The sequence below is a fragment of the Branchiostoma lanceolatum genome, chromosome 9 (genome assembly GCF_035083965.1).
Source record: "Branchiostoma lanceolatum isolate klBraLanc5 chromosome 9, klBraLanc5.hap2, whole genome shotgun sequence".
Lineage (NCBI taxonomy): Eukaryota > Metazoa > Chordata > Leptocardii > Amphioxiformes > Branchiostomatidae > Branchiostoma > Branchiostoma lanceolatum.
The window spans coordinates 9,810,896-9,838,685 of record NC_089730.1 but is presented as its reverse complement, the minus strand read 5'-3'; the positions used below and the strand labels follow the sequence as shown (position 1 = coordinate 9,838,685).

The 27,790-nt window shown below is 40.8% G+C and overlaps 2 protein-coding genes and 1 long non-coding RNA gene across 8 annotated transcripts; all 3 read right to left on the bottom strand.

The window, feature by feature from the left end:
• Window positions 1–35: 35 nt before the first annotated feature.
• On the bottom strand, window positions 36–2,824 carry LOC136441910 (uncharacterized). The gene is made up of 4 exons (XR_010756943.1): window positions 2,643–2,824; window positions 1,991–2,517; window positions 1,403–1,596; window positions 36–1,151 (listed from the first exon to the last, which is right to left on the bottom strand). It is a non-coding gene; the product is annotated as an uncharacterized lncRNA (long non-coding RNA).
• A 667-nt stretch (window positions 2,825–3,491) lies between these two features.
• On the bottom strand, window positions 3,492–7,991 carry LOC136441909 (tetraspanin-8-like). Of its 2 annotated transcripts, XM_066438469.1 has the most exons (7): window positions 7,855–7,991; window positions 6,977–7,177; window positions 6,475–6,549; window positions 6,037–6,141; window positions 5,244–5,381; window positions 4,372–4,455; window positions 3,492–3,959 (listed from the first exon to the last, which is right to left on the bottom strand). In XM_066438469.1, exons 1-7 carry the CDS (start codon window positions 7,915–7,917, stop codon window positions 3,900–3,902), a joined length of 726 nt encoding a protein of 241 aa, XP_066294566.1. In that variant the 5' UTR covers window positions 7,918–7,991; the 3' UTR covers window positions 3,492–3,899. The 2 variants fall into 2 exon arrangements, with proteins under 2 accessions (XP_066294566.1, XP_066294567.1); XM_066438470.1 differs by lacking the exon at window positions 6,475–6,549.
• Window positions 7,992–9,396: 1,405 nt separating this feature from the next.
• On the bottom strand, window positions 9,397–27,481 carry LOC136441360 (nuclear pore complex protein Nup214-like). 5 transcript variants are annotated; one of them, XM_066437610.1, is made up of 31 exons: window positions 27,328–27,481; window positions 26,561–27,001; window positions 26,049–26,273; window positions 25,424–25,627; window positions 24,843–25,069; window positions 24,320–24,469; window positions 23,784–23,909; window positions 23,133–23,272; window positions 22,482–22,658; window positions 22,128–22,213; window positions 21,915–22,001; window positions 21,460–21,636; window positions 20,403–21,144; window positions 19,786–19,852; window positions 18,901–19,140; window positions 18,112–18,325; window positions 17,561–17,749; window positions 16,789–17,043; window positions 16,267–16,329; window positions 15,923–15,991; window positions 15,168–15,332; window positions 14,588–14,821; window positions 13,922–14,167; window positions 13,056–13,331; window positions 12,683–12,757; window positions 12,371–12,463; window positions 11,902–12,064; window positions 11,338–11,498; window positions 10,861–10,908; window positions 10,451–10,496; window positions 9,397–10,214 (listed from the first exon to the last, which is right to left on the bottom strand). In XM_066437610.1, the coding sequence occupies exons 1-31, from the start codon at window positions 27,461–27,463 to the stop codon at window positions 10,187–10,189; spliced, it is 5,550 nt and encodes a 1,849-aa protein (XP_066293707.1). In that variant the 5' UTR covers window positions 27,464–27,481; the 3' UTR covers window positions 9,397–10,186. The 5 variants fall into 5 exon arrangements, with proteins under 5 accessions (XP_066293707.1, XP_066293708.1, XP_066293709.1 ...); XM_066437611.1 differs by having other exon boundaries at window positions 11,338–11,477; XM_066437612.1 differs by lacking the exon at window positions 10,861–10,908.
• Between the last annotated feature and the right edge of the window lie 309 nt (window positions 27,482–27,790).

The window sequence follows — 27,790 nt, the reverse complement described above, 5'->3', positions numbered from 1 at the left end:
AAGTCACTGTAACATTTTGTACATACATGTATATCTATCGGAAACATTCATCAAGGTGCTGAAAGGGTCTAGATGATAGTTTTAAGTCATTGCAGTCAACTTCAATCTAACTTGCCGTTACCGAAAATCTAACGTATAAAGCTGTACGTCACGTAGAAAATAGATGTGACATCTTACTCAAAAGTATAGACAAAACTTGACAAAAGTTGTTTGCTACTTTACTGCACAAAGAGTACTTAACCAGTACGTGTAATGTTTCTAGAATGGCTGCTCGAGTCCTCTTAAGAAATCACTGGGTAAGAAAGTCATTCATTGAAATAAAATTATATTTCAAAACCTGGAACATTACCTCTAGATGCTGTAACGTGAATCACACAGACCTCTCTTGAGTAGTCTAGATATGACAACATATCCTGACACGAAACATGAATTCAAAACGTATTCTGAATGTCATATATTGTAAGGATAAGTAATTCGAATATACACAACAAGTGTCCAAGCATGACGTCCCTTGTTCTTCCAAAAAACATTTTACGACGTTCAGGTATTTACCATTCAATCCCTCCATCACTCTTACATGTATTTGCAGTTAGCTGTCGGCCATGAGTTATCAACGAACCTGTTATTGCAAACTGAAAACTGAAAGATCTAGATCTTCTTACTTCACTTTGTTCATGGCTTGTTCTTGATGTCAATCTTACCCAAATACACAGTATAAGAATTGCTACAGGACATATAGCTAATAGTGTAACGAGAATGACCCCTGTAAAGACTTTTGGAACTGTGTGCTTAAGAATTCGTCTATTCTCTTCCTCATGCTTCTTCTGCTCTAGCTCCTTTATGGTCTTTTCAAGCATTTCTTTATCATGTTGGAAAGCTTCTCGTTCTTGTTTCAGTTTGTTTTCTGTTTCGATCAATTTATGATGGATCCTGTCAGCCCTCCTGTGAGCCCTCCGCTCCCTCTGTCGTGACTCTTTTGCGTTCTTTATCATCAGGTTTTCTAAACACATTACTTTGATCTGACTAACTGCTATGTTACCACAGTCACTTTCCACCTTTGAGATCTCGGCATGCCCAATCTCTTCATAGTTTTCCTTTCCTACCATCTGGTTCAGTTCTAACAAAGACAATATCGTCTTCCCCACATCGACCTGTCAGAAATAGAGTAGAATAATAACTACGTAATATACGACAATGTTAACACTACAGAATGCAGTTTGCCCATATTGAGACACTGGTAACTTAAGTAAAGCACAGGTTAAGTTCAAGCCTGGTATTAATAATATATGAACAGCAGGTTTTCCAATGTTTACCAAGTGATGTCATAGATACTTACAAACATCAAGCTACTTGTAGATCACCAAGAATTCGAACTTTATGGTTACAGAATGAATCTACAAACCTCCAGATCATCCCAAAAGTGTCCAGTGACATCTTTGATCCCAATCTTGTTGCGGAATCGGTAGAGTGTGTCAGACTTCAGACTCTGTAGTTCACCGTACAGAGTCCCGTTGTCCATCGGGAGGCGGTGTTGGACTCTCATTAAGACTTGGGAATCAAAGTAGTCATTGGCCTCCTTCCTAGCCTTCAGCAAGTCTTAAATGAAGGAGGAAAGAACAGAAATGAAAAATCAAAATGCTGTAATTTTATCACACAAACCTCATTGGCAATGCCAACGATTTTTTTTGTGTCCACCCTCTTATTTCTTTTCTCCCTTTAAAACTGGTTGCAGTAGCTAGGGCACTGTTTGATCAATTGAGTTTTTGCAAAAATATGCATATAAATGAATACTGGAGTGGAGTTACAAAAGAGGCCACAAATAAAAACAAAAAGCCAGAGCTTAGCCTCTCTTTTAGTGACATCTGCGTTCATTAATCAATGTTATGTAGACCGATCCACCAGGTGGACTAGGCTAGTTGGACCACGCTGCAGCTGCCGAATGCGTCCCGTCATTCCTCTAACACTCAGAGATCGCAGAAGTGTGGCTTACCTTTGCATAGTCCAGCCCAGCAGCGCTCCTGCCCCAGGTAACAAATTCTACAACCCGCACCTGGATTATTGGGGGATTCCCCTGACGCGTTTGCGGTCGCCATGTTTGTCAACGAGAAATTCGTCAGGTGGTCGAATTTGTCACGCAGGAAAATGACATGAAGCAGTGCACTGAGACAAACCAAGCAGAACGTAAGGTGCCACCGGCGGTAGACGAATCCAGCAGCTGCCGCGGCCCATGGTCTATCCGGCCGTGGCATTTTAAACACCCAAACACACCTAACAAGCTAGCGGAACCAAGCTAGCGAGCAAACTGCACTGGACAGGTAGCAGAACATGGGGAGAGCGCCTGTGCGAGTGAAGGCCAATGGCATCACATGGTCAATGAAACTTGATACCATAGTGTCAGCAAGGAGGTTCACCTCTTTGGTGTCAGGTAGTGAAAGGGAGGGGTTACCAACTGACAGAAGACTGCTTTTGAAAAGCTAGTGTAAGTATTGTTTTGTGTGCTTGAAATACTTATTATACCTATAGCCGTGGCGACTAACGAAGGGAGTTTTTGCTTGATATTACATATACTTTCCCTTCTAGAAGGGAAAGTATATGTAATATCAAGCAAAAACTCCCTTCGTTAGTCGCCACGGCTATCATACCTATAGATCGCTTTTGATTAGTTTTGACTATGGCATACTTAACGTTACTGTGTTGTAAAATTCAAGAACTAAGGACGTCAGCGTACAAAACATGTCTTCTGTGTGCCGTTACAGTTCAATGGGAATCGTACAAAACCTTATCATGAGTATCATCCAACATGTACCTAGTTTACCGGGGCTCCAATATATCACTTCCTATCTGTCATGGCGCGTTATAATAATAATAATAACTTTATTGCACAACAATTGTACAAGGTACAAAGTATGGCATTCACTGGTACATAGATAACATTCTATTAGGCTATAGGAGCCCCGGTAGACTAGATAGGATGGTACCCATACTTAGAAAACATATGTGCCAAGCATTTGAAGTCCATCCATAACATCAGTATGAACAGGACGCTCGTGAAAGACAGTGTTTTCTGACCGTTATGAATCACTTACTGTACACTTAACGTTATACCTGTAAATGATGGGGAAAACCACAGTTTGCACCTGTAGTGCATGTATGTTTACACAACCAAAAATGCTCATGTTAGAAAACCCAGCTGGTGAAGGCATTGTACCATGTATATACATATGTCTAAACATGAACATTGCAATATGTTAGACGTGCCAAAATAATAGTCTTAAATAATTGCAGGCAGGTTTACCCTCATTTTTAGTTGATGAATATCTAATTACGTATAAGACTATGTTATAAGAATAAATTGACATCTTACTTAAAAGTCTTAACAAAAGTGGACCAAAAGTTGTTTGCAATTCTAGTACACAAAGGCCATTCTACAAGTACATGTAGCTTTCTAACATGTCTGCTTGAGTAGTCTTAGAAAAAACAAGCTAAGGATGTAATTTCTCAACAAAACCTTTATTTCAAAACTTAATACTGTACAAGTAAATGTGACATACATCCATAATACAAATGTTTAAAACAGACCTCACAGGTCACTTATCAACATATCCTGACTGAACATGTTTTTGTAAACACAAGAAGATGTACTAACGTTACATGTATGTTTAACACAGTTAATAAACCTGCAAACTTCATGTTATAAACGTCGTGTACGGTCACAAAGCACTACATACTGACTGACATATATCAAGCTCTCTTTTCTAACATCTAGGTAAAAGTACAAAATTCTAACAACTCCTGAGTCTAGTAGATTAAATGATTTCTAAGAGGTAAAAGTAGTGTTAGAGAGTGGGCAAATCCTGAGTTTGATTTATACTCGCACAGGCACTATACACTGCCAAACTCTAGGCCACGTTTTCACCAGTGTTCCGTTGTGTCCTCCAGACAAAACAGACGCCACAGAACTGTGAAAGAACAGATGACAAGTTAGTAGAATGAACCATCACTAACCGAAAAGGCTTCTTATACTACAAGAAAGATTTTCATTAATCATATTCAAGGGATCAACAGAAAAACTTTTCTCTGGTCTGCCAGTTTAAGAATTGTACACCTTGAATAATCAAAGACAATGTAATAAAAATGTGCACCTTAATCAAGTTACCTAGATCAGGCAGGCATCAATATCCTTGAATGAACAGGAGTCTGATATTTCTAACAATTTGACAATTAAGACTGACACATGAGAAATTCCAACATGAAGCAAAAGATGAAACAATTGAAAGGAAGAATCTTTGTTAGCAGATCAAAATAGAGGCATGATCTACTAAGTCTTGTACATTGAATGTAAACAGGTAACCTTATGTTACTGGTACTCACTTGTATCAAAGCGACAATCAGGGGCAGAGCTATCACCGCTATCATCTTCTGCCTGAGGAACGCTGACACTTTATACAAGCACGGCTGTAAAATAAACAGTGGCAACAGGCATTAGAGTTAGGGCACTAGAAAAGGTTTATCAACGGCATGTGAGAAAACCTGTCACTGTCACAATTTTTAAAAGAAATTTTACCTTAAGTACTAGTAACACCATCCACTACGGAACTACATCTTAATAAAGGAGTATGTAAGTTAGTAACTGCAACAACATCAGAGAAGTTTGGAAAACTTCCACTGGGTAGCAACACCCTTCGCACATTCACTTGACAAAATTTTTTGTGGCATATAACAGAGTGTACTGTGCTGATTGTACATTCAGACAACATACAAGTGGGTTTTGGTGCCAAATAAGTGTGTGCATTCACCTGACATACATGTCGCTTTTAGTGGTATATCATACTGAGTGAACAATCACACAAAATACACAAGTTTTGGTGGTATGTAACTGTACAATGCTGAGAGTACTTTCACACAACATACACATGACAGTAAGTTTTACTGACAACTCATTATCAACAGTATTAGAGATAAATTCGTTAATTTTACTTATAATTATGATTAAGTCAATGTCATATACTGTAAATGCATAATCTTAAGTTCGTGTGGTTCTTATTTCGCGGTAGAGAGAACATGAAGTGTTAATGCGGTGGTTCTAAGTTTGCATTTGAAACAATAGTAGCCCTAGAGTCATAGCTGAAAAAAAAGTTTTGCGGTTGTTCTAATTTTGCGCTGAAGAGTTCACTGCGAAAATCAGAAACATAAAACCACCGCAAACATTTCTACATTTACAGTATCCTCAGACAGGTCCCTACCTCTGAATATATCTCGCAGGAACTACCAAAGGTACTGTAGGTCTTACAGTCCTCGCCGATGTTAGGGTCACACAAACACGAGTCCTGTAGGCACGGCATACCATGCTGGTTCATATCCCTCAGGCCACAGCAGGAGAACTGGGGGGACATTATTCACATTTTTAGCTGGCATATCAAATAGTCATTTAAAAAAAGCATACAGATATGAGACTGAAGAAGAATAAAATGAGTTGGGTGAAAAAATACAGCTATAATTATCTATAAGCAAATAATGTTCAAAAGGCAGCCAACTTTTTATAGAAAAAATATGAGAACAATCAAAATTTATAGAATTTGCTATTTCCAATTGATCATTATAGGTTTTTAAATTTCTTTTCTTAAACAAACTCGCTCAGTGCAAGGCTGTAGGGGGCCACTCATCTAAGCACTGAACTAATTGTTACTGTAGCAGCATCTCTTCACCTTATAGGTCAGAAACATCAATGCTCGTGACAAGCATGACTTCACTGACCCATTAGGAGAAGCCTGGGTTACGAAGGCTGCTCGGGAACTTCCCTACCCCATTTATTAGAGTTTTATTCTTATTCAACTACCTGCATTAGCACCCAGTTGGACAACTGAAGTACAGTTATAAAAGGTACAACAATGTACATGAAACAATTATCTATATTACCTCGAATACTCTTATGTAAGTGTTTGAAACTGAAGATTATGATTAATGGTGCCAACCCTACTGTAACCATCAGTGACATTCATGCATTATAATAACTCAATCAATCTTTGAAATCTGTACCTTGTTCTCAATCTTCTTGACGTCTTCCCTGAATTCATAGTATTGGTCTTCAATATACCCACGGCTGAGAGCATCTTTGAAGGAGTCATATGTGTACTCATTTGCCTGAAAAAAAGAAAGTGTTACTCAATACCTGCATCTATTCTGACTTCCGAGTCAATTCTTTAATTAAATACCTACTGGTGGTGTTAATACCGGCAACACTTATATTACAAATACATAAAGATACAATATTCAAAGATAAAAGTGACTTGAAAATAAATTTTTACATAAAAACACCTTTAAGGAATTGGAATCTTAATGTTCAAACAAACCGTACATATAGTCAATTTCGTACGAGACATAAAGATAAATTGTTGAAAACTTGGCAAGCAGAACTTTTCGGTAGTGAAGTTGAGACGGGGGAATGTTTGAGTTATGACAGTGGAGAAGACAAACCTTGTTCCTGTACATAACGCCCACAATAAATGTTGCCATGTTCACCACAAACAGGACAAACAACAGAACTGCAAACTGGAAAGGAATAGGAATAGACAGGAACATCAGGGAAAGGGATGAACTATAAAGGCATATGATAATAGTATCTAGAGCTTATTAAAGTCTATCAGGATAGAGTTGAAATAATGTGAAGTTGTACAGTAGTGATACTTAGGCACAAGAACAATGTATATTTTTAGCTATGTTTCTTCCAGTGCTGTAGAGAAATGAACTTGCAGAATTGCTGACTGTATCTTCAGCCTTTCTCGGGTAGAATGACCCACTTCAAATGCACACTTACTAGTATGACATTTTATGGGCATGTGTCAGTGAATCAAGCAGTAAGGACAATGTGTCATCTAATGTCACTCTATCCGAAGAAGGCTAGAGAAGCAGCTGAAAATAAGCCCCATTTCCCAGTAGTAAGTGTTGTTGGAGGAAAAACTTCAATACGAATACATACCAGGATTAATATGAACTTGCTTTCCTTATTTGCTCCATAGCATCCTACAAAGGCCAGGAGGAGGGTGATGGCACCCGCCACAACCATGGCGTAACAGGCATGGTAGAACCAGGTCAACTTCAGCTCCGCAGACGCAACCTTGGCGATCTCTGGATCATACAACAGCCAGATCCCCACTACAAACAGGATACACCCTGCCAGCTGATCACCAGGAAAAATATAGGATGAATTAATGAATGATTTTCATGTATCTCCATGTACTTGTTTGTCTGCAATTAGTATTTGGGCATAAACTTGCAATAAAGTTATTAATGAATGAATGCTCAGTAAATGGATGCATATCTACAATAATCTTGACTAGTTCTATCATAACCACTCTTGTTTGATATTAGGAAAATAAGAAATCTATCTTTTTTAACTGCAAGGATCTGGCATCACCAGCAGATCGGACACATACAGCTGCATTCTGCATCTGCTTGGAGATGAAATGCCTACTGGTGTTGGGTGGACAAACCACGTTTTCTGACTGCAACTGCTAGGCGCTTCTCTGACAGCCATGATCTCACACATCAACATGTGCTTGAACATTGCTACGTACCCCTACATATAACTTGTCTACTAGTACTGTAACAGTCCAAAGGTAATAGCCCAATGTTTTCGGAGTATTAGTACCGACAAGGCCTTGTACTGTGATGTTGAAGACCCTTAATTGCGAGGCCAAGGCCAAGCCCAAGGCGTGGCAGAATTCCAATCTTACTCTCAAAACTTCCCTTCCTACATTTGTCCTATGTTTTCCTTTGGGCATATCAAAGAACCGACGAAACGCATGGCTGCAGAAGCTGACCTATATGTACATGTATGCAATCCGTCCCACTTACCCCTAGCACGACGTTGAAGACAAAGAGCTGGGTCTTGGTGTTAGTGAAAAATCCCTCGGCCATTTTCAAACCCTTGCCTCAACAACAAGCTTAGGTTAGTCCTTCCCCTCTTTTCTTTCTACCCAATCAGTGCGCTTCATTATCATAGATTTATTCACAACAGCTGCGACATGACCTACTATGACCTTACTAACGCAATTATAAATCTTCAAGCAGATGTTGGGGCGGGCAATTGTAAAGTTTTCTGATAGGCTGGACACTCTTGTGGTAGAGGGCTGTCACAAAAGCCGGCCAATCTGAAATCTTTACGAACTGTCTACCCTACCCCAACATCTGCTTGGAATTGAGAGAACGCAAGGACCTTGGAGAATTCGGCACTGCGCTTTCTCAGAAATTGGTTGGACCAAGGACATTTATTATTGGTTGGACCAAGGACGACTTGTATCAAAACAAACCATTAGTCAAATAACGCTTGGCGCTTGCCCAATTACGCATTACCGCCCCAACTTTACTTCTTTAAATAGAAGACTTACAATACGAAATGCGACACGAACAATATTTATTTATATAGTCCCCAACTGATTATAATGCATAATTTTCTTATCAAATGATTCTACATAATCAGCTGTTCCCCTTATCAATAATACCTACTAGATTACCAACCTTCCTGAGAGGTAGAACCAAGTTCACTTTTAAATCAATACTCAATTAGTTTCAAATAAGCTACTCATCACCTCTGGGAGGGAAGTTCACCTCCTGAAGGAGTACTGTGATTTATTAATAATAGATTTGTCCGTACGTTCGCAGCTATTACTCTTATGTAATTTGGCATATCGTCTGCTAGTATGCGCGAAATGTTGAATTTTTTTTTTTTTTTACACCGTAGCACTTTTTATTGAAAGGCATTGTAACATATATTTCAGAAAACACCCCTATCTTCATGGAATTGTCGCTGGCTTTCGTAGTCGGCAAAAATTTGGTTTTCTTCAAGCAGATGTTGGGCTACATGTGTTGTTTTAACGTTCTTATTTGGCTAGTGGCCTGACACCACCTACTGAAAGTCTGGCTCAAATTAGGGACTCCAAGCAGATGCCAGGTCCCGGCTTCCCACATTGCCTGTATTATTAAACTGAGATGAAGAGGAATAGCAATAGATATCAAATACCAATTATGCAAATGAAGACCTAATTTGCATAATTGATAATAAAATATTATGACTCTAGTGGTAAATGATGGGAATTTCATTCTTGCAGCATTTTGAAGTTAAGTCAAGTTGAACATTATTAGATACCTCATTCGGGACCTCATTCACATGATTTATGATCAAATGCTATAATAGCCTTCTTTGCTAAGATGAGACTTTCAGACTTTGAACAACTTGTTTTTGTCTGTGTCTGTGTCTTTGCACCTACAAATCAATGTCAGCAGATAAAGAGGGTCTAAAACACCTTAGACACACCGCAAACACCATGATTACTTCATAGAGGATTGTGTCCAAAGGACTATTGCTTGGACTTGGTCAGACAAATAAATAGGCAAGTATGTTTTGAAATCATAGCTTTATTCTTAATAACTGTAATATTACAGCTAGGACATTATATTTAAAGGCTCTGCACTACGATCCAGAAAATATCCCAAACTCTTTAGAGAGAGTGATACATCTACTAAGCACATCGCAACTGATAAAGGTACAATATGCTTATAAAATAACACTATTAATCATTTGTATTATATTGTCTGTACCCTAATTAAATTCTTTAATGAGGATAGACTTGAACTATAATGACAGATCATCTAAAGTATGCGACTGGTAGCAGGCTAAAAAGAAAACATTGTATTAGAACTTTTTGAAACATTGTGAATCTCAAAGCTCTTCTGTATATGCAAGTCCTAAAATAAATGTACATACAAATGTACAGCTGTGTGTATCTGTCTTTCCCCAGGTGAGTAAATGAGAATTAAGATGATGCTTATGTTCATACTTGCAATTAGTATTGTAACTAGGGTTCAGTTAATTAAGCGGAACAAGAGCTCCATATTACTACTTGGTCTTGATAGTACTGCACAATGATGTTTCCAAATATACAATAACTACTGTACTGCACCTATTATCAGGGAGAGTTCTAGCGTTCCATACAAAGCCTTTTTGACCTAATTCTATAGCTAGTATGCAACTATTCTCTGAATTGCAGGCCATTCAGTCCAGATAGAATATTGGTTTCTAAAGGTTACAAACAGCAGAGTTTATGTTGCGTAATCACTTGTATCTATTTCCAAGTTCTTCGAAGCTTCATCATGGACCTCTGCATCAGTTTCTTGTCCCTACTCCTGATCACCTCCAGGATGAAAAAGCTGAAGGCCTGAGGAGAAAAATCAGCAGTGTTAACAATATTTCGTTCATATATGTATTGAATATGAAAGTAACAATATGGCTACATTTCTGCAGTAATGCATTTACATAGAAAAGTACTGCTTGAAATTGATATGCAATGAAGATGTTTCTATAAAATGTCTGTACAAGTATAAGGATAGTGTAAAATCCAATGATTGTCAACTCGATTCTTGTGAAAATTAAACCATTGCTTTTTATACATACTGTGAGCTGGGTGTCTGTCCAAAACCTCCAGAGCTGCTACCAAAACCTGAAGAAAATATCAATAATAAGTGCATGCATTTTTTCTGTATATCACATGGTATAGGCAAACCAAGTCATATAGAGTTCTACTGGCAAGTGGCAACAGATGTTCATGTGTATGAATAGATTCAATTAATTTTCAGCCATATATAGGGTTGTTACCAGCATAAAATTTGTGTCCTGTCCCACTCATTGTTTGGAAGTCAATGTTGTTAATTTCCTTTGTCAAATCTGTCATTTCAAGCTTATGAAAATATATTTTTCATCAACTTCATGTCTGTTTTTTTTTTTTTAAAGACATCACGTCTGGAAATTTGTATCCCGGGATGGAATCAACAGCTGCAGGAGGTGTGTGTTAGTTAATAACACACCTGACTGGGTCGGCTGCTGCTGGGGTTGTTGCTGGAACACTGCAGCAGCTACGTGCAGTGGACACATGGGTAGATTATTCATGTATCAGTCACTATGTGCGCTCAACATAAAAGAGCTAGATCTCACAATGTCTGCCTTACAACATTGCACACCAAGCATGGAAGAACTAAGTCATGTACAAGTATGTTGTTTTCTTTCAATCATTTTTTTCCATCAAATTGTATCATATATTAAGTACTTCTTGGACAAGAACTTAGATTAATCTGGGTCACTGCTCTGCCCCAAAGTACTAAAAGAACAAAGGATGTTGTACAGAGTATATGTATGGAGAGAACTGCAGTAACTGTACACTTCTTACTACATGTATTGAAGTCTATTCATTTACAACCAATATCTGTAGGGAAACTCAAAGTATTGACAGATACCATTGCCTACGAACCTTCACTCCTTCACAATCTACATCCACACATACTTACCACCAAATCCCCCAGGACTCCCAAATCCTCCCCCGCCTCCTCCAAACCCAGGAGACCCCTGCGCCAGGCCACCGAACGTCGGGGCTCCGCTACTCTGGGCCGCGATGCCTCCGAAGGTTGGAGCGTCATTAGCTGCAAAGCTAGGGGCAGCAGAAGAAGACCTCCAAGTGGAGACAACAGTATCAAAGGTCTCACTCTATCAGAAAAACTAGACCCTCCTGCTTTGGTCAGCAAAATCTTGGGTAAATGCTACAACATGACCAACTGACCATTCAATTTCATGGACTTACAATAGAGAATGCCTACAATGCAATTTTGTCATTTTACCCCTTGTATCTTTTCATACGTTCTTAAAGCAATAACATGCAAATATGGTACAAAGTATCTACTCAAACAAAATCATTCAACCAGTTGACAAGAAAAGTTGCATTATCAGTTTTCAATTAGTCAAATAAATCATTTGGACTGATCTCAATGAACATGTCATTTGCAACATCACAGCCACTCTTTGCTATTGTACAGTTGAAAATATAACTTTCAACTGCCCTTAAAAATGTTGCTTACTGTGAAAACGCCCCACCGGCGGATGGGGTGGATCCAAACACCTGTGAGGGCGTGCCGAGGGGGTTTGAGAATGCCGCAGTGCTGCCGAAACCTGGGCTTCCACCGAATGCTGGAGCTGATCCAAAACTCGGGGGGCTTCCAAATCCAGGCGTGGCAGCTGGAGCTGAGTAGATACGATGAGTGTGGTCAACACATGATGTTTTAGGAATCAAAAAGTTTGGCATTTGTAATAAAATATGTAAGGTAGTGTCTAAGCTTCATTCCTTTCCATGGATAATTGAGAAAAAAATCTAAGACTAACCAATATTTCAGGAAGCCTCATGAACATAAGACACTGACAAATCATGGCTGGAACTACAAGTTATACATATCAGAAAATTCAGCAAGTAATAAGGACAATAGTGGCATTGATAGTCTAGAGGATAGGCTAGCTGAAACAGTTTGATTTCTGGCATTTTGAAAAACCTACCTTGCGGTTGACTAGGCTGGGAAAATCCTCCGAACCCCTGCTGTGCAACACTCCCTCCTGCACTGAAGCCTCCTGATGTGGGAGACCCGAACCCTGGGTACAGAATACAGACAAGTTGTCACTTCAGCAACTCTTGGAACAGCCACAGACATGTATGCATACATTGGAATCACTGTTTAAAGACTACACATGCTACAAAATTTTAAAAGTGTAAGAAACTGTAATAAAAGTTAATTGACTAATTAGCAAATGGAAATCAACTGTGTTACACAAAACTGTTAGTGTTAACTTTTGCTTAATTTTATTTCCTACCTCCACCGGTGGACGACCCAAACCCACCAGTCCCAGGTGCTTTGGTTTCAGTTGCGCCACCAAACAGGGTGGATGCTGTTTTTTTTAGTAAAAAGGCATAAGAAGGCATAAAATAAAACCCTCAAACACATCTCTTTGCATACAAATACACAAGATGACTGTATAACTGAAAGTCAAGAATTACACCATTGTTTGACTTGGTATATTAGTATTGGTTAATGCACAACTTGTTTCTCTGGAACTACATAAAGATGCACTATGTGTGCGTTTGACATGTGAACACTAGTACTGTGGATAGAGAAGTAGCTAAAGTTTATACACAATATATAAAACAATGGTTTTCTCAATTAACAACATAACTATTATTCAGTACCTGATGTAGTTGGTGTTCCAAATGAGGTAGAGCCCCCGAAAGGGTTCTTATTGGCAGCCTCTGCACTAGGCTTGGCTCCCAGCCCACTGAAGAACCCTCCTGTGCTCTCTGTGTTCCCCCCTCCAAACAACCCCGTGCTGGTGGAAGTAGTAGCAGAAGAGCCAAACAAGCCTCCTCCACTGGAGGACGTGGTGGTGCTGCTTCCGAATGCTGACTGGCCGAAGAGGCCTCCTGTGGGCGTGGTCGAGGTCTGGCAAAACAGACCACCTGTGTTGGCTGGAAAGGTAACAGCTATTTTTAAAATTTGTATAAAACTGTCATTATTCATTTCACACCGGTCAAGATTAAAAGGGACTAAAGGTAACCAACTCCTTTAATGTAAATTTTGGAAACTATTCCATACCTTTCTGGCAATCAGGAACATAAAAACAACAGTAGAATATTTATTAACTCTTTCATAGTTTGTTTAGTGTGTTTCAAGCAATACACTGAAATAACTATTTTCATGTAGCTATAAGGGACTTACAAGTAATAAAAACTTGATACTAAGAATAATGGCACACAATTGAAGTAAACACATGTACCCTGCAGTTTTTTTTCTAGAAAAATTGAATAAGAGGGAGCACATACAGGCGAGGGAGCGAATTCTATGTATTTATGGAAGAATGGATTGCTGAGTGAAGGCTGTATGCTGGATATTAAGCTAAAATCTGAATTCGACAAGGGGGCGCTGGGCTGAAACAAGAGGGCCCAGCGCCCCTCTTTCCTGATTTAGATGAACCCCTGCCATGTATTTAAAAAAATGCACATGTAGTGAAAAAATGTCATTGTAAAGGAAATCCTAAAAGTACACCAAGAAAGCCTACCTGTTGAAGCTGCTGGAGCACCAAACAGACCTCCCGACGTTGGTGTCTGCCCAAACCCAAACCCTGAGCTACTGGACTGCCCAAACGCACTACTACTTGTTGTGGCTGGTTGTCCAAAGAACGATGTTGTAGTACTGGTGGTGGCGGCGGTCGCAGGTTGTCCAAACAAACTACCGCTGGACGTCGAGGCAAACAGGGAGGTCCCAGCTGAACTGGAAGCTGCTCCAAATGCTGAGGTGCCTGTGACTGTAGGAGAGAGACACATGTTAAATGCTCAAAGTGAAATATTACATTCATAAATCATAGGACTCTCCAAAGTTTTAAATGGGCACTGGGCCTTTAACTACTATGGAAACATGCCAAATATGATGAAAAATGAAGATTTAAGAGCTAAAATTTGCTGGTAAATGCAGGATGTTTCTCTCTGTCTTTTCTGAAAGTGTTGTCCTAAATGTATCGATGGGCCAAGATTAATACAACAATACAATATATAGGTGTAGATGGACATTCTTGACCACACCTTTGCCCATTGAAGAGAGATGTAACTAGTCCTAATCGTTCAATCAGTCATACTGTTGTATTGCCCAAATGGTGGAAGTGTTGGTTGACCCCAAACAGAAAAGGTAGGGAAAAGGAGATGCTCTCTATACAAGAAAAACTTCTCACCAGATGTAGTGGGCTGTCCAAATCCTGACGTTGAGCCTCCTGTGGTCTGTTGACCAAACAGTAACCCCCCGCTAGCTGCAGTGGACTGTGCCGGAGCCCCAAAAGCTGTGGAAGTTGTGTTGGTGGTGGTCTGCCCAAAGAGGGAGACTGTTGTGGTGGTGGCTGCTGTGGCAGGTTGTTCTGATGTTGTGGCAGCAGGGGTAGTAGTTGTAGCTGCTACAGGCTGGGCACTGGCTGCAGTGAATATGTGTACAAAAGAAAGATTGTTAATCTGTTCCAGGGCTGTCTCCAGGACCTGTCCCTCTATCCAGGGGCAGAAATCAGCTTGTTGGGACGGACAAAAAATTCCCATCTGTCTAATAATTCTTATCTTCATGACATGAAATTGATATTTTTCATCAACTTAAAATGACAGATTCAACATCAAAAATTGACAGCATGGGCTCGGAAAGCAATGAGTGGGATGGAAAAGAACTTAAAGCTAGAGACAGCTCTGATCTGTTGTCTACATTTGTAAGTACGCAGGTTACAATGCAGTTTAAGTCTTTGCAGTGAGCAGTTTTAGAAAAAAAAACCTTACCAGTTGTAGCAACAGTCACTGGCACAGTAGTGGATGGCTGGACAGGTGCAGCTGTTGATGTGCTGTCTGACGAGCTTGCTGCTGTTGTTGTAACAGCACCCACAGATGTTGCTGCTGTTGCTGGAGAAACAGCACCGAAGCCACCGGCACTGGCGCTAGTAACAGCTGGAAGTAAGAAAAATCATGCATTCTAATTTGGTCCGGTAGCATTACAGTTACAGTACTTATGAATGTCAGTATCAGAAAGGACTGCCAAATGTTTTGAGGTGCTAATGTTAACATTTCCATTTTCATTTTACTGCCCTTTTTTCTGAAGCAAGTTACACAAAGTGCACTGAGCATATTTCATTTCCATAGAGTTATGTGTATGTCATCAGTACACTTGTATATAGTGCAAGCAATGCCCAACTTATAGCAGCTGTAAGAGCTGTTTTATCAGAGGCTGTGGTCTTTTGTAGGGCAAAAGCAAATCCACTGGAAGCTGCAGAACTGGAGCCTGTTGTGATTAGAGACCAAGGAATGGAGGAGAAACAACTCAGTTACATCTCAGAGTCTTCCATCATCCAGATATTCTGTAAATTTGATTAATTAGAAGGCATGCATTAGTTAATACCCAGTCTTAACATACATGTACCTCCCTTATCGTTCAGTACTTTTAAACGTAAATGGGCACTTAATTACAGTGTGGTGTAAATGGCACATACATTGGCAGAGAATATACAATAAATACAATGTGCAGTTGAGGGTTTGGGCACCTGTTGTATCAGCAGCTGTGGTCTTTGGTAGGGTGAAAGCAAAACCACTGGCAGCTGTAGAACTAGGACCTGTTGTAAACCAGAAAATGGGATGGGGGAGGCAAAAAACAGCTCAGATACAGCCTTAATGGACAAGTTGCAGAAAGCCCTACATCATCTGGATATTTCTGTGAAACTGACTAGGACTAGAATGCATGCATTAGTAAGTAAATGTTTACGTAATCTTTAAATACAGGTCCTTATCAAGTGATGCATGGCAGGTCATCAATGAGAGTGTAGTTACATGTATCTGTCTCTTGATATAATGTGTACAACATGCAGTGTCTAATTGAAGGTTTGGGCACCTGTTGTGTCAGCAGCCGTTGTCTTTGGTAGGGAGAAAGCAAAACCACTGGCAGCTGTAGGGCCTGTTGAATACATGAGTATGAATTTTGTAGAGTTTCATCAAACAGAATATATCTAACAAAAGGCTGGGATGCCAACAAGAAACCATAAGCATGCTTGTAACAACTATGCCTTGACACAAAATACATGTATGGGACTACTTACTAGTACTTAGTTTCCTTCTAAAAAGAACAACGGGGATTCAAGTTTTAAGATCACAATGTATTTTTCTTGAGTGTCAATCTGATGACACCCCCTTTTCACTTGAGGCTGAGACTGCTAAGCGAAGATTTGACTGATTTCTCAATGAATTCAAAAGATATAAAAAGGAATTTAAAAATAAAAGTTTCTGTATGTTTTGTTGTCTTTTAAACATTTGCATCATATTCTATTCATAAAATGAAGGGTCTCACACAAATCCAATTTTGCGTGCTCAGCAATTGCCGTCTAGTAGAAAGGGGGCCTGAGAAACAAACCCACACCTGTTGAAGTAGCTGGACTTGTGAAGGAGAACCCAGCAGCAGTAGCGGGCTTCAGAGCAGAGAATCCACCGGGGGTGTTCAACCCAAACCCGAACCCTGTGGTAGATGTAGTACTCTGTCCAAATAAGGATGTCGTGGCAGCAGTTGTCGTTGCTGTGGGTTTGGATTCTACCAACGTGGCAGGGGCGGGGGCAGTCCCTGTACTTATAATGGAAGGTGCTGGTGGATCTGGGGGTGGTGTGTCAGATTTTGGACCTGTCGGGTAAATATATTGCTATAATTGATATCTTCTTTAAAAATTAAACATATGCATGTTATAATGAACAGCAATTTGAGCATGATGCTGGTAGCTGAAAACAACGGACAGAGTCTTAAAGTGGGTAAGAATAGTATTAGTACATGATGGAGACTACGAAATCTATTTGGGTTAAAGCAATAAGTCACATCAGCATCTACTCAGAATTCAAATAGAAGAGGCAATTGATGACCAAGCCCACAAGTTCTTTGTTACAGATATTGTGCTACGTCATACATGTAGCTGAACAATCATTTATCACAAATCCTTTCAGTTAAACCATAGTCATTAACCAGTTTTGCTGTAAATTTATCGATTTATGAACAAATCTTTATTGACACAACAAAAGTACAGCGACTTTCGTAAGGTCTCCTACATCTATACATACAGTCAAGTGAATACAAATGAATTAACCTATACAAATGTATATGTATAAATATGAGTAAATCAACATGTTGAGTTTATCTGTTTACTTACTTAGGAAGAAACCTCCAGGTTGGACAGTGTCAGCTTCAATTTGTTTGTTAGAAAAGTCAAATGATGGTTTTGGAGCAGGTGGTACATCAGGGACTTGGGTAGAGGAGGCAGGAGTTTCCTCAGGAGTGGGTGGTGGGGTGATGTCCTCTACCCCGGATACAGGTGGTTCCCCACTCCCAGGAGGCTTCACTGTTGGAGGTTGGAGGTAACAGGTGTCAGTAGCTGATTCCAAACAACAGAAATGTTTTGATATTGTTTTTACACTTCAAAATATGAAAGAGAAGACTTATTCAATAGAATCATTCACATGATTCTTATGACATTTGACACAAAATATGCTGGTGCATTACGATGAAGTTCAGTTATACTGGCCATACAGATGTAGCTGATGGTACCTTTCCATCCCAAGGAGTAATTGGTACATTCCAAGATGGCAGACCCATGATGTCACAAATTAACATGGTTGGGTCCATTGATCCGAGGGTAAAAACAGAATATTTTTTTGGGCTGTAGCAAAACCTGTAATATTATGATAAAACAATTCCTCCTACCATCCTGCGGTCTCTCTGCCAGTGTTTTGGCCAGTAGGGATCCACCACTTGTTGCTCCTGGTGCTGTGGAAGTTGTGCTGGCAGCAGTTAAGCTTCCAAATCCAAAAGATGAAGTACTCTGTCCAAAACTGAGGCCTGACTGACCAGTAGGGGCTGCAAAACTGAAGCCTGATGTTGGCTTGGTTTCGACTGGCTTTGGTTGAGCTTGTGTTGCCTGCATTGGTGAGAGTAATTGTTGTAATTTACTTTGTAGTGCCTAGTGGCATACAGGTTAGCAAGTTTCCTCACTGTTTCTGTAGCAGGATATATTTTACAGGGAGGGATGGTAACCCTTCCCCTTTAACGTGCACCTCCTCAAACACGGGACCCCTATTTTACATGTACATCCCTTCCGAAAGATGTGTGCAGCCCCAACCGAGATGCCCTTGCCAGGATGAAGTTATGATTAAACATCTGAAGACTTGGTAGAATGGGCTTTTTAAAGACACATGACAGTATCAACACTTCCTATGACTTGGCAAGTCGGACAGAAGAAACCTATAAAGTATAATACACACATTCTATCAATCCCTTTCACTGTGACTCCACCAAACCTTAGCCTCCACTAGGCCTTCCTATGGATCATAGAATTCGGCAAAAAAAAAGGAATAATTGGCCAGTAGAGTCAATACTCGGTAAGGTTAACAATTCCCCCTCCAGTGCAAATGAAGCCCTATGGTGGCCAAACTTCCCTGGCAAATATTCTCCCTATTGCCGGCAAAGTCGGTCTAGAGAGTAGCCAAACCTTACCTGTGCAGCTGAGGACAGAGTTGCTGTGACAGCTGGCTTGAATGAGAAGGAACCAGACAAGCCTTGGCCAATCACGAATGCCCCCATGCCTGTGCTGCTGGTCTGTGGAGCGGTGGTAGAGGGCGCTGTTCCCAGGTTCCCAAAGCTGGCAGGCTGGCCAAATGCAGTCTGCTGGGCTGACATGGCAAAACTGAAGCCGGATGTAGACGGTGGGACGGGCATGGCAGCAGTGGTGGTTGCCTGGAACATACACAAATCAATAGTTACATGCATACAATTAAGACTGTAAACAGATAAACAACTTTTGTTGGAATGAAATACCAGCATGTTGTACCCAAAATCTTAAAGCATAAATCAACGATTTTGTAGCAGTATTCACTGTAACTTCATAAGACTACAAAATGAGTATAAATATTACAAAAAAAATGACATTGAAACTAGAGAGGTTATAATTGTAAGCAAATAAACAATGTTAACCTTCACATAACCTAGCCTAGGTAACAAACTACTATTAAATATTACACAAAAAATGACATTGAAACTAGAGAGGTAACATTTTCAAGTACATAAACAACTTAACCTTCACATAACCTAGCCTAAGTAACAAACTACTGCTCTGTTCATTTTTGCTACACGTTCATATATAAGGTGACTAGCCCCTCCAGCTCTGTCATGACTTGCTACATGTACATTATCAATGATTATGTAATCAAACACCACAGTGTGTTTGCTACTTTGCCAGTAACCATGGCGACAGCCGTCTGGTCCAGGTCATTGACTTTATTCGTTTGGAAAGAAAAAGAAACTGACCTAAAACAGTACATTTACTTTGTGAGGATAAAAATAATGACTCAATTAGAACCCTTGTACATGTTGGGAACTCACTGGTTTGGATGTAGCTGTTGCTGACTGAAGAATCTTTTGAGCAGCTTCCAGGGCATTGCGGTTAACACTGTAAAACAGGAACAGTAACAAGAAATATGTACACCCCAGAGTGGCATGTTTACAGCAAATCTACTGAATAATTTTTCCATAAAAATATCCAACAAATTAATGACCGTCAAAAGTATTCCCATTTCGTGAATTTTTGACAAAATGCTGAAAATCACACTTCATAGGGTCAAAAATCAGGGTAAAAAAAGCTGAAATGTAGCATTCAAATTTTAACATGTAGTCTACATCAATGCTTGTACCTTACTTCTGGCCAATAGCCTCATTGAGATATTTCCAGCCCCAAGCCTACAAATTTGTCTAGAAAACATTATAAACTATAAAGCACTTGTATTACTGAAAGAGGAAAGATTTCCTTCCATAAAAATGCATAGAAAATGTGTCATTTAGCCATAAAACAGTGATTCAGGCAAGAAGATATCTAATGTACTTGCCCTATACATAGCGCTATAGGTTGTCCACTTGAAGTAACATTCATCATTATTAATTCATTGAGGTTAATTTATGAGAAAAGCAAAGCGAACAAAACTTCAGTGTAAATGATAGCTTACCTGTCTGACACTACAGTCGTCATGGCACTGGTTGAAACTGGTTTCAGATTTGCAACATCTTTAATGTTCACCACTGGAGGTGCCACATCCTCAGTTGAGCCCCCCTCATCACCTAACTCATCTTCAGCCTCCAGCTGATTGGCTAGCCCAAGGCTGAGTACTGGGTGCTGATTGGCTATGCCAGGTAATCCTGACTGCTGACTGGTTGCTCCAAATCTTAATGGCTGCTGACTGGATGTACTGGACACTGCTGGTTGCTGAATGGCTGATCCAAACCCTGCTGTCTGTTGATTGGTCAATCCAAATGCTGTTGGTTTCTGATTGGTTGATCCAAATGCAGCCGGTTGCTGATTGGGTACACCGACACTTGATGTTGCTGGTTGCTGATTGATTGATCCAAATCCTGATGTCTGCTGATTGGTCAATCCGAATGCAGGTGGTTTCTGATTGGTTGATCCAAATGTAGCTGACTGCTGATTGGCTGCACCAACACGGCTCATTGCAGCAGCAGCTGCAGCTTCCTTTGGGGTAAGAGCTGACGGCCCCTTCGGTACTGCTGTACCTTGGGAAAATGGCACTGGTGCAAACCCTGCAGACTGGCTGGGAACTGGCTTAGTAGCGGCTGGTTCGGGTGGTTTGGTTGTCATGGGAACCGGTTGGGGCCTGTCCAACGGCAGCTGTGGTTCTTCTGCAGGTGGTGAGAACTGTAGAACTGTTTTCACCCTGGACTGTGCAGCCAATCCTGTGGAATATAAAACTGGCATGTTTCAAACTGCCACAATGTCATAATATCAACAATCAGAGCTTACTTATTCATTTCATCTCTCAAGACAACTGGGTTTGCCATTCAACTCATAAAAGTTGATTTCCAAGAGGGCCCAGTATGCACAGAACATTCAGTAAAAAGATAAATTTCGATAAGTCAAAAGAACATTGCTGTCCATAACTCAAAGTCTAAGACGTTTGCTCACTTGCTGTCAGATTTCACAATAACAATCATTATTTCAGTACCATGTTATGACTGTTGGATCAAATCAATGATGAGCAGCTATAGTACCTGCTGGTGTTTCCAGTGGCGGGGACTCAACCTGTAAGCCAAGTTGGGGGGTCGGAAGACCATCTCCTTCCCTAACGACCCCATGGTCTTCCCTACCCCTGGGGGTGGAGGAGGCAGGCCTGGGGGAGGCGCGGTACATGCGCTGGGGAGACATCAGCCTGGACTGGGACACTGATGCTGGAAGGAATGTTCCAACAGTTAAGACCTTGTCATCTCTGTTTTATATTCATCCATGTCAAATCATGGCATCTTCAAGAATACAATAAATTCATTTACTTTCATGGTGGTTTTATTTTGCATACAGTATATCATACAATATCAGTAATAATTTTCTCATTCTTAATATAATCAGACAACCAAACAACTAGTAAACAAACCAATGCACAAATGCTACAAAAAACATAGTTAGGTTGATTGACACTCTTTCTTATGTCAAACTCAAAGATGATACATACCTGGAGTTGTTGAGCGAACAGGTGTGACCTGTCTCTTCCCCAGGAGCTCTCGAAGTTGGGACTGCTTCTTGGACGACAGGGGGGAGGCTGTGCAACACAACATCAACACAACCAGTCATTTCACATGGGATACTGTTGGCATTTTAATGACAAAAACCAGAAGGCATCATATTTGCTTTTTAAAATCTAGCTAAATATTTTTCTGTCCCCTACCTGAAGAAGACTTCTGCTTCCTCTCAGGTGTTGTGTCCTGTCTTGGATGTAACAGGGTATCAGCTAAGGCTGACAGCTCTGTGTCCCTGAGGCACCAAACATGTGAAAACAAATCAGTCAACAAGAGCATTTGCAAAACAAAGAAAATTTTAATCAAATCATTAGAGAGCTATGGAAGCTCTAGCCAGCATCACCGGTACCATGTCTTGTAGTGCCTAACCATAGTGAGAAATTATGGTCATTCTACCTTCCACTTGATTCCAGTACAGCCTTTGTCCAACATGAATCATAATTGCTTTTGGATAAAAGGACATTTGTAAGAAATTCAGGGTTTGAACAGTTTGAAAAACCTACGTTTTGCTGCCGCTGTGTGCCACAGGCCTGTTGGTCCAGGTGGAGGTGGTGTTGTACAGACGCATCTTCTTCAGCTGCTCAGACAGCTTCCTGATGTGCTGGGACTGGTCCTGCAGGATCTTGTCGTGGTTGGAGACGGCGCGGTAAACCACGTCCAGCGCTGGGCTCTTCAGCTTACTGTAATAGGGGCAGCAAAAAGAACTTTACTGACTAAAACTTATCCAGGGCCACACTGTAAAGCAGTGTCTTACACTAGGTTGGACCACTCTGGCTAAATAAAACAGAAAGAAAGAACTTAAAACTGTGATGTTTTTAACCTTTAGCACACTGAAGTATCTGTTTGGCACCCAGTTCCCTATTGGTTACAGAGTTAGGCAGCAGGTAGAAGGTTAAAGAAATCTATAATCACATTACTTAATGTCACAAGATAAAATCAGAAAGAAGAAGAAAGACAGCCATCTGGGCATCTTGATCAAATGCATGAAGGAGGTAGTGCCCATTTCCATCAAAATCAGGTTCCCAAGAAATATATCAGTGCAATTTCTCTTATATACTCAACTCAATAATAGACTGCATTTGAGGGCTCCATCCTTTGGGTGTAGCCAAAAAACTCTACCTCCTAAAAGTTCTAAACCAACCCATAATGCTTACCCAGACTTGTGGGTCTTCTGCTGTTTGAATTTGTCCCACTCATCATCCAGCAGGTTGTTGACATCCCTGATGGTGGTGTCCACATAGTGGTACATCTGTCGGATATCCTTCATCTTGCTAGCACTGGCTGGGTCCAGGGCCTGAAGAGGGATGCAGATGTATACATGTGAGCACTGTCTACTTTATATTTCTGCTGCCTTTTAATTGTACACACGTACAAGTTATTGTGCCACTTCAAGTCTCTAATGCCAAAAGGCAAAAAATATACAATCTAGGTGGCCATAGTAGCGAGATAATTCAATGGATGCAGTGTGATCAATTAATTTCTCCAAATGCCTGTTGACTGTTATGAACATATGTGTTTTGAAAGAGTCATTGAACAGTTCACTTGGGGGGCCTGCACCATAAGGAATTGTGGGTCACCTTTCAACTTGGGAGATACCAAATAGAGGCTACATGGGGGTGGTTAGACTCACTTCACCTGGCCACAATGTCTGACTGACAACTGAGGGAATGCACGAGACAACTTCCTACCTTTACAGATTCTGATCCTCCACAATAGCAATAGCTAATGGTTGCTCTTCGTCTATCTCTCTAGGTACATAAACATGTCCCTTAAGTTGAAATGATGATAAAAAATTTGCATGAGACCTGTGAGCGCAGCAGCTGGTGGTAGTACGGTTCCTTGTTCCTGTCGCTGCGAGACTTCCCCTCCTCCAGCATCGCAAACGTCTCCAGGGTCTGCGTACGCAGGTCGTGGATGTCGTTGTGGATGGACTATAGCAACAATGAAGAAAAACATCATCACATGCCAAAAACAGATTATGCTCAAGCATCTGGATAGAATTCTAATCTTAGTTGTTTGAGTTATTGATGTTGGTGTGTCTTATAAACTGTAAGTCTAAGCTTCATCAAAATCTCATCACAGTATACATGTACAAAATGTTGATCATTTTCTATTTTCACCTTTTAGTCACTACAAATTCCTACTTCAAAGCAGAGTGAAGCCAGATTGAATTGTGCTCATAGCAGCCTGCCCAACATCAGCCGGCAACCATTACAGCCTTGGACAGCGGAGTCTGCATTGCACAGGCTGATGAGCAGAGTGTGTTTACCTCCTTCTATACTAAAATCTAAGGTAAAATGATATTTCCCTAAATGTGCTACCCTCCCTTGTGGTCTCATACCTGTGTTGTGTCCTTGATCTCCTCACAGAACCTTGCGACCTGCTGGGTCTCCTCCTTCAGTTTCCTGAGCTCGTCAGGATGACCGACTTTCCAGTCTGTCTTTTTTGTTGCATCTTGAAGGTTGGCCACTTCACTCTCAAAGTGGGCAATCTGCCAAACAATGATTAACACATTTGTTTGTTTGTCTGTTTATTCCTTTTACCAAGGGGATACATATCGCCATAAAATGCATTTTACCAGCACATTATGAGTAACAGATAAAGGGTACTACCTTCAGCTTTAAGTACAAATCTTGCATATTTGCAATACCTAGTCTGCAGAAAGCAAATGTGAAATACAACTTTTGTTTTCAAAAGGCATGTAATTGTTAACTTTTTTATTCATTCTTTGTTACATCAACAAAGATTATTTTCAAAAGATGAATAACATAAAATCATTTCCCTTGAGTTCATACTTCAACTCGACCGCTATTTAGAATAGAGCTATTTCTAGAATAGACAAAGGAACAAACAAACAAACAAACCTCATCCAAGATACTGGCAGAAAATGTGTCTTCCTCCGCAACAGCACCTGCCTCTTCTGCGGGTGGTTGTACCGGCTTGGCAGGTGTTCCAGCTGCGGTGACAGGTGCAGCTGGTTGGGCTGCGGGTGGTCTGTATGGTGGTGGTGGTGGTGGTTGTGATGTGGCTGGCTGGGGGACAGCAACTGGCTTGGCCTGCTGGGCACTCGGTTTGACTACCTGGGTCGGACCTGGAACATGCAACACATTAATTACCTTTCTATGGGTGCGTACAAACATGACGACCATTTCATACTTGCAACAGAAATTTCAGGTACAAAAATGACCACATTTTGTAACTAAAACTGCGGCAACCAAGCCTGACTAAATCACAGTTGTCCTCCCCCTAGGAGGCCCCAGCTAGCGAGAGATAGTGTAAACACAGGCTATTAGGGGCAACCCATCTACATGTAAACTCTTTGAACAAGCAAGACATACAATACTATATACAGCACCCGAAGGTACAAATTTACACCATTATCTCAGTTAAGAGGGACAATACCAAAGTGGAAAGTTTGGATAGTATTGAGATGGTTGTGACCCACCATTGCCTGGTTGTAGGGATGATGCCTGTACCATAGCTGGTGGCTTAGAGCCTGGCTGTACAGCAACTGACTGTTGTGGTGGTACAACTGGTTTTGACACCGGTTGTGGCACACTGGGCTGTACAGTAGTCGTCCCTGGTCTGAAGCTGAAGCCCTGAGCGGCGCTGGGGGCTCCAAAACTGAACCCAGTTGTCTTGGGTGCAGCTGGGGCAATGGCAGACACAGGAGCATAAAATTGTCAACTTTCACAGGTTTTCAGTCACAGACACTGCAGTAAAATCTCACATGCAAAACTCCTAGAATCACTTGAAAGTCATTGACTAAGATTAGAGTCAAAATGATCATGATTAAAAAAGTCCACGATTACGAGGTATCATCATGATGGTACAATGATATGGACATATCTTTTTCTCCTAAGATGACACTGAATACCATTAGGCTACAGAGATTCTAAAAGTTTCTTTCACTGCATTTATTCTATTAAACTCAACCTTATGAAACATTATCATATATTCTTGAATGTACACCATTTGCACTCACTGTATGTACGTAATTCATTTTCATAAACTAAAGCTTAATATGTAACCTTAAATTCTTGTACAACGATTGTGCCTGTATGTAGTACCTGTAGTAGATGCTGGCATGGAGAACAGTCCAGTGCTGGTAGTGGCAGCAGGTGCAGCAGTAGCAGCAGTGACAGCAGCAGGTTTCATACCCCCTGCAGGTGCGGCCATGGAGAAGGCACTAGTACCAGGCCCTGTGGAGGCTGCAGGTGGCTGCGTGCTGCCTGGAGCTGTGAAGGAGAATCCCTGGCTACTGGTAGCACCTGGGGCACTAGGATGGGAGGAACCTAGAGATGGGAGTATAACATAAACATGCATCTTTATTTTGCTGAGAAATACCAAATTTGTGCAAGCTGTAAAAACTACATGTATCAGGAACAGACCCATCCAAAACAAAAACAAATATGGCTGGGGACGTCCTGATTATGGACAAAATGTTACTTTATGTCGCAACCATTAGTAGAAGTAAAATTGTATTTCCAGTTTCCCAAACAATTTAGGAAGAATGTAACATTCACAATAACACTACTCTAAGCTACAAAGGTTTGGTTAGAAAACCCAGCACACAACAAACCTGGTAGTGAGAAGGAAAAGGCAGAACTAGAGCCAGCCTGTTGTCCGCCAGGTAAAGCAAACGTAAACCCTGCACTTCTGGCGTTTCCTCCAACAGATAAACCTCCGGCAGAAGTAGTAGTGGAGGCGCCAGGCAAACCAAATTTGGGGGCGGCAGAGCTGGCGGCACTACCAAAGAGAGACAAACCTCCTCCAGAAGTAGTAGAGGGAGTGGTTTGTAGCCCCATTTTTGGGGTGGACGTTGGAGCAGTAAACAGGGAACTGGTGGGGGCTGTAGCAGGCTGTGCTTGTGGTTGAGTGAAGCTGAAGGCGGCAGATGCTGGAACTGCAGCTGGTTTGGGGAGCGGTGCTGCGTTCTCCTTCCCTGCTGTAGCTGGCTGCGGCTGCTGCAGGGCCACAGGTGCTGCAGGCTTGGCTGCAGCTGCAGGGGATGCAGCTTGAGCTGTAATTTAGAAAGGAATACGTTTATGAGCAACACATGTATGCTGAAAATAACATGTCATGACAATTCATGTTGACAGATTGTACAAGAGCACTAATACAATGTAGTCACACCCTTTAAATTTTGTGCTAGACGTAAATAGCCCTCACACCATTGCACCAATGTATTTTATAACACCAAAGTTCTATACCATCACACATGTACTGCTCTTTATCAAATACAATACCTTATAGTTCAGACATAGCTGCAACTACATGAATATACATGTCATGACATGTACATACAAGTTCTTGAACACAATAATTCAGTCAAAACGTTTGCTTTACCTGGAGCTAGCCTTTCCCCCTGGGCTGACAGGGCATTAGGAGGCTTGACAATGGTCAGTGGCTGGGGCGGAGCTGTGTGGACCATGTAGAATGGACACAGCAAGCCATCGGTGGACATCAGCATGAAGATAGGCATTGGTGGAAGGCTCTGGCTCTCACCTGTGTTAAAAGGGAAAGTTTTTTTTTAGAACAATGGGTTCATTGAGTTTCAAATATTTATAGTATGTGTCCATGGATTGCTTGTGCTTAACTCTAGGTTGGAAACATTTATGAAGGTTAGACATCCAGGTTAACAATATGGAAAGACAATTCAAACTCTACAACTGGATAAAATTTTGACATTTACTTCCGGGCATTTCGAGTGACATAAATCATCTTGGTTGGACTATTTCAAAGATTGAAATATGCTTCAATAACCTGAGTTCTTTATTCACAACCACATGTTTAAAAGAGCCAACAGTTT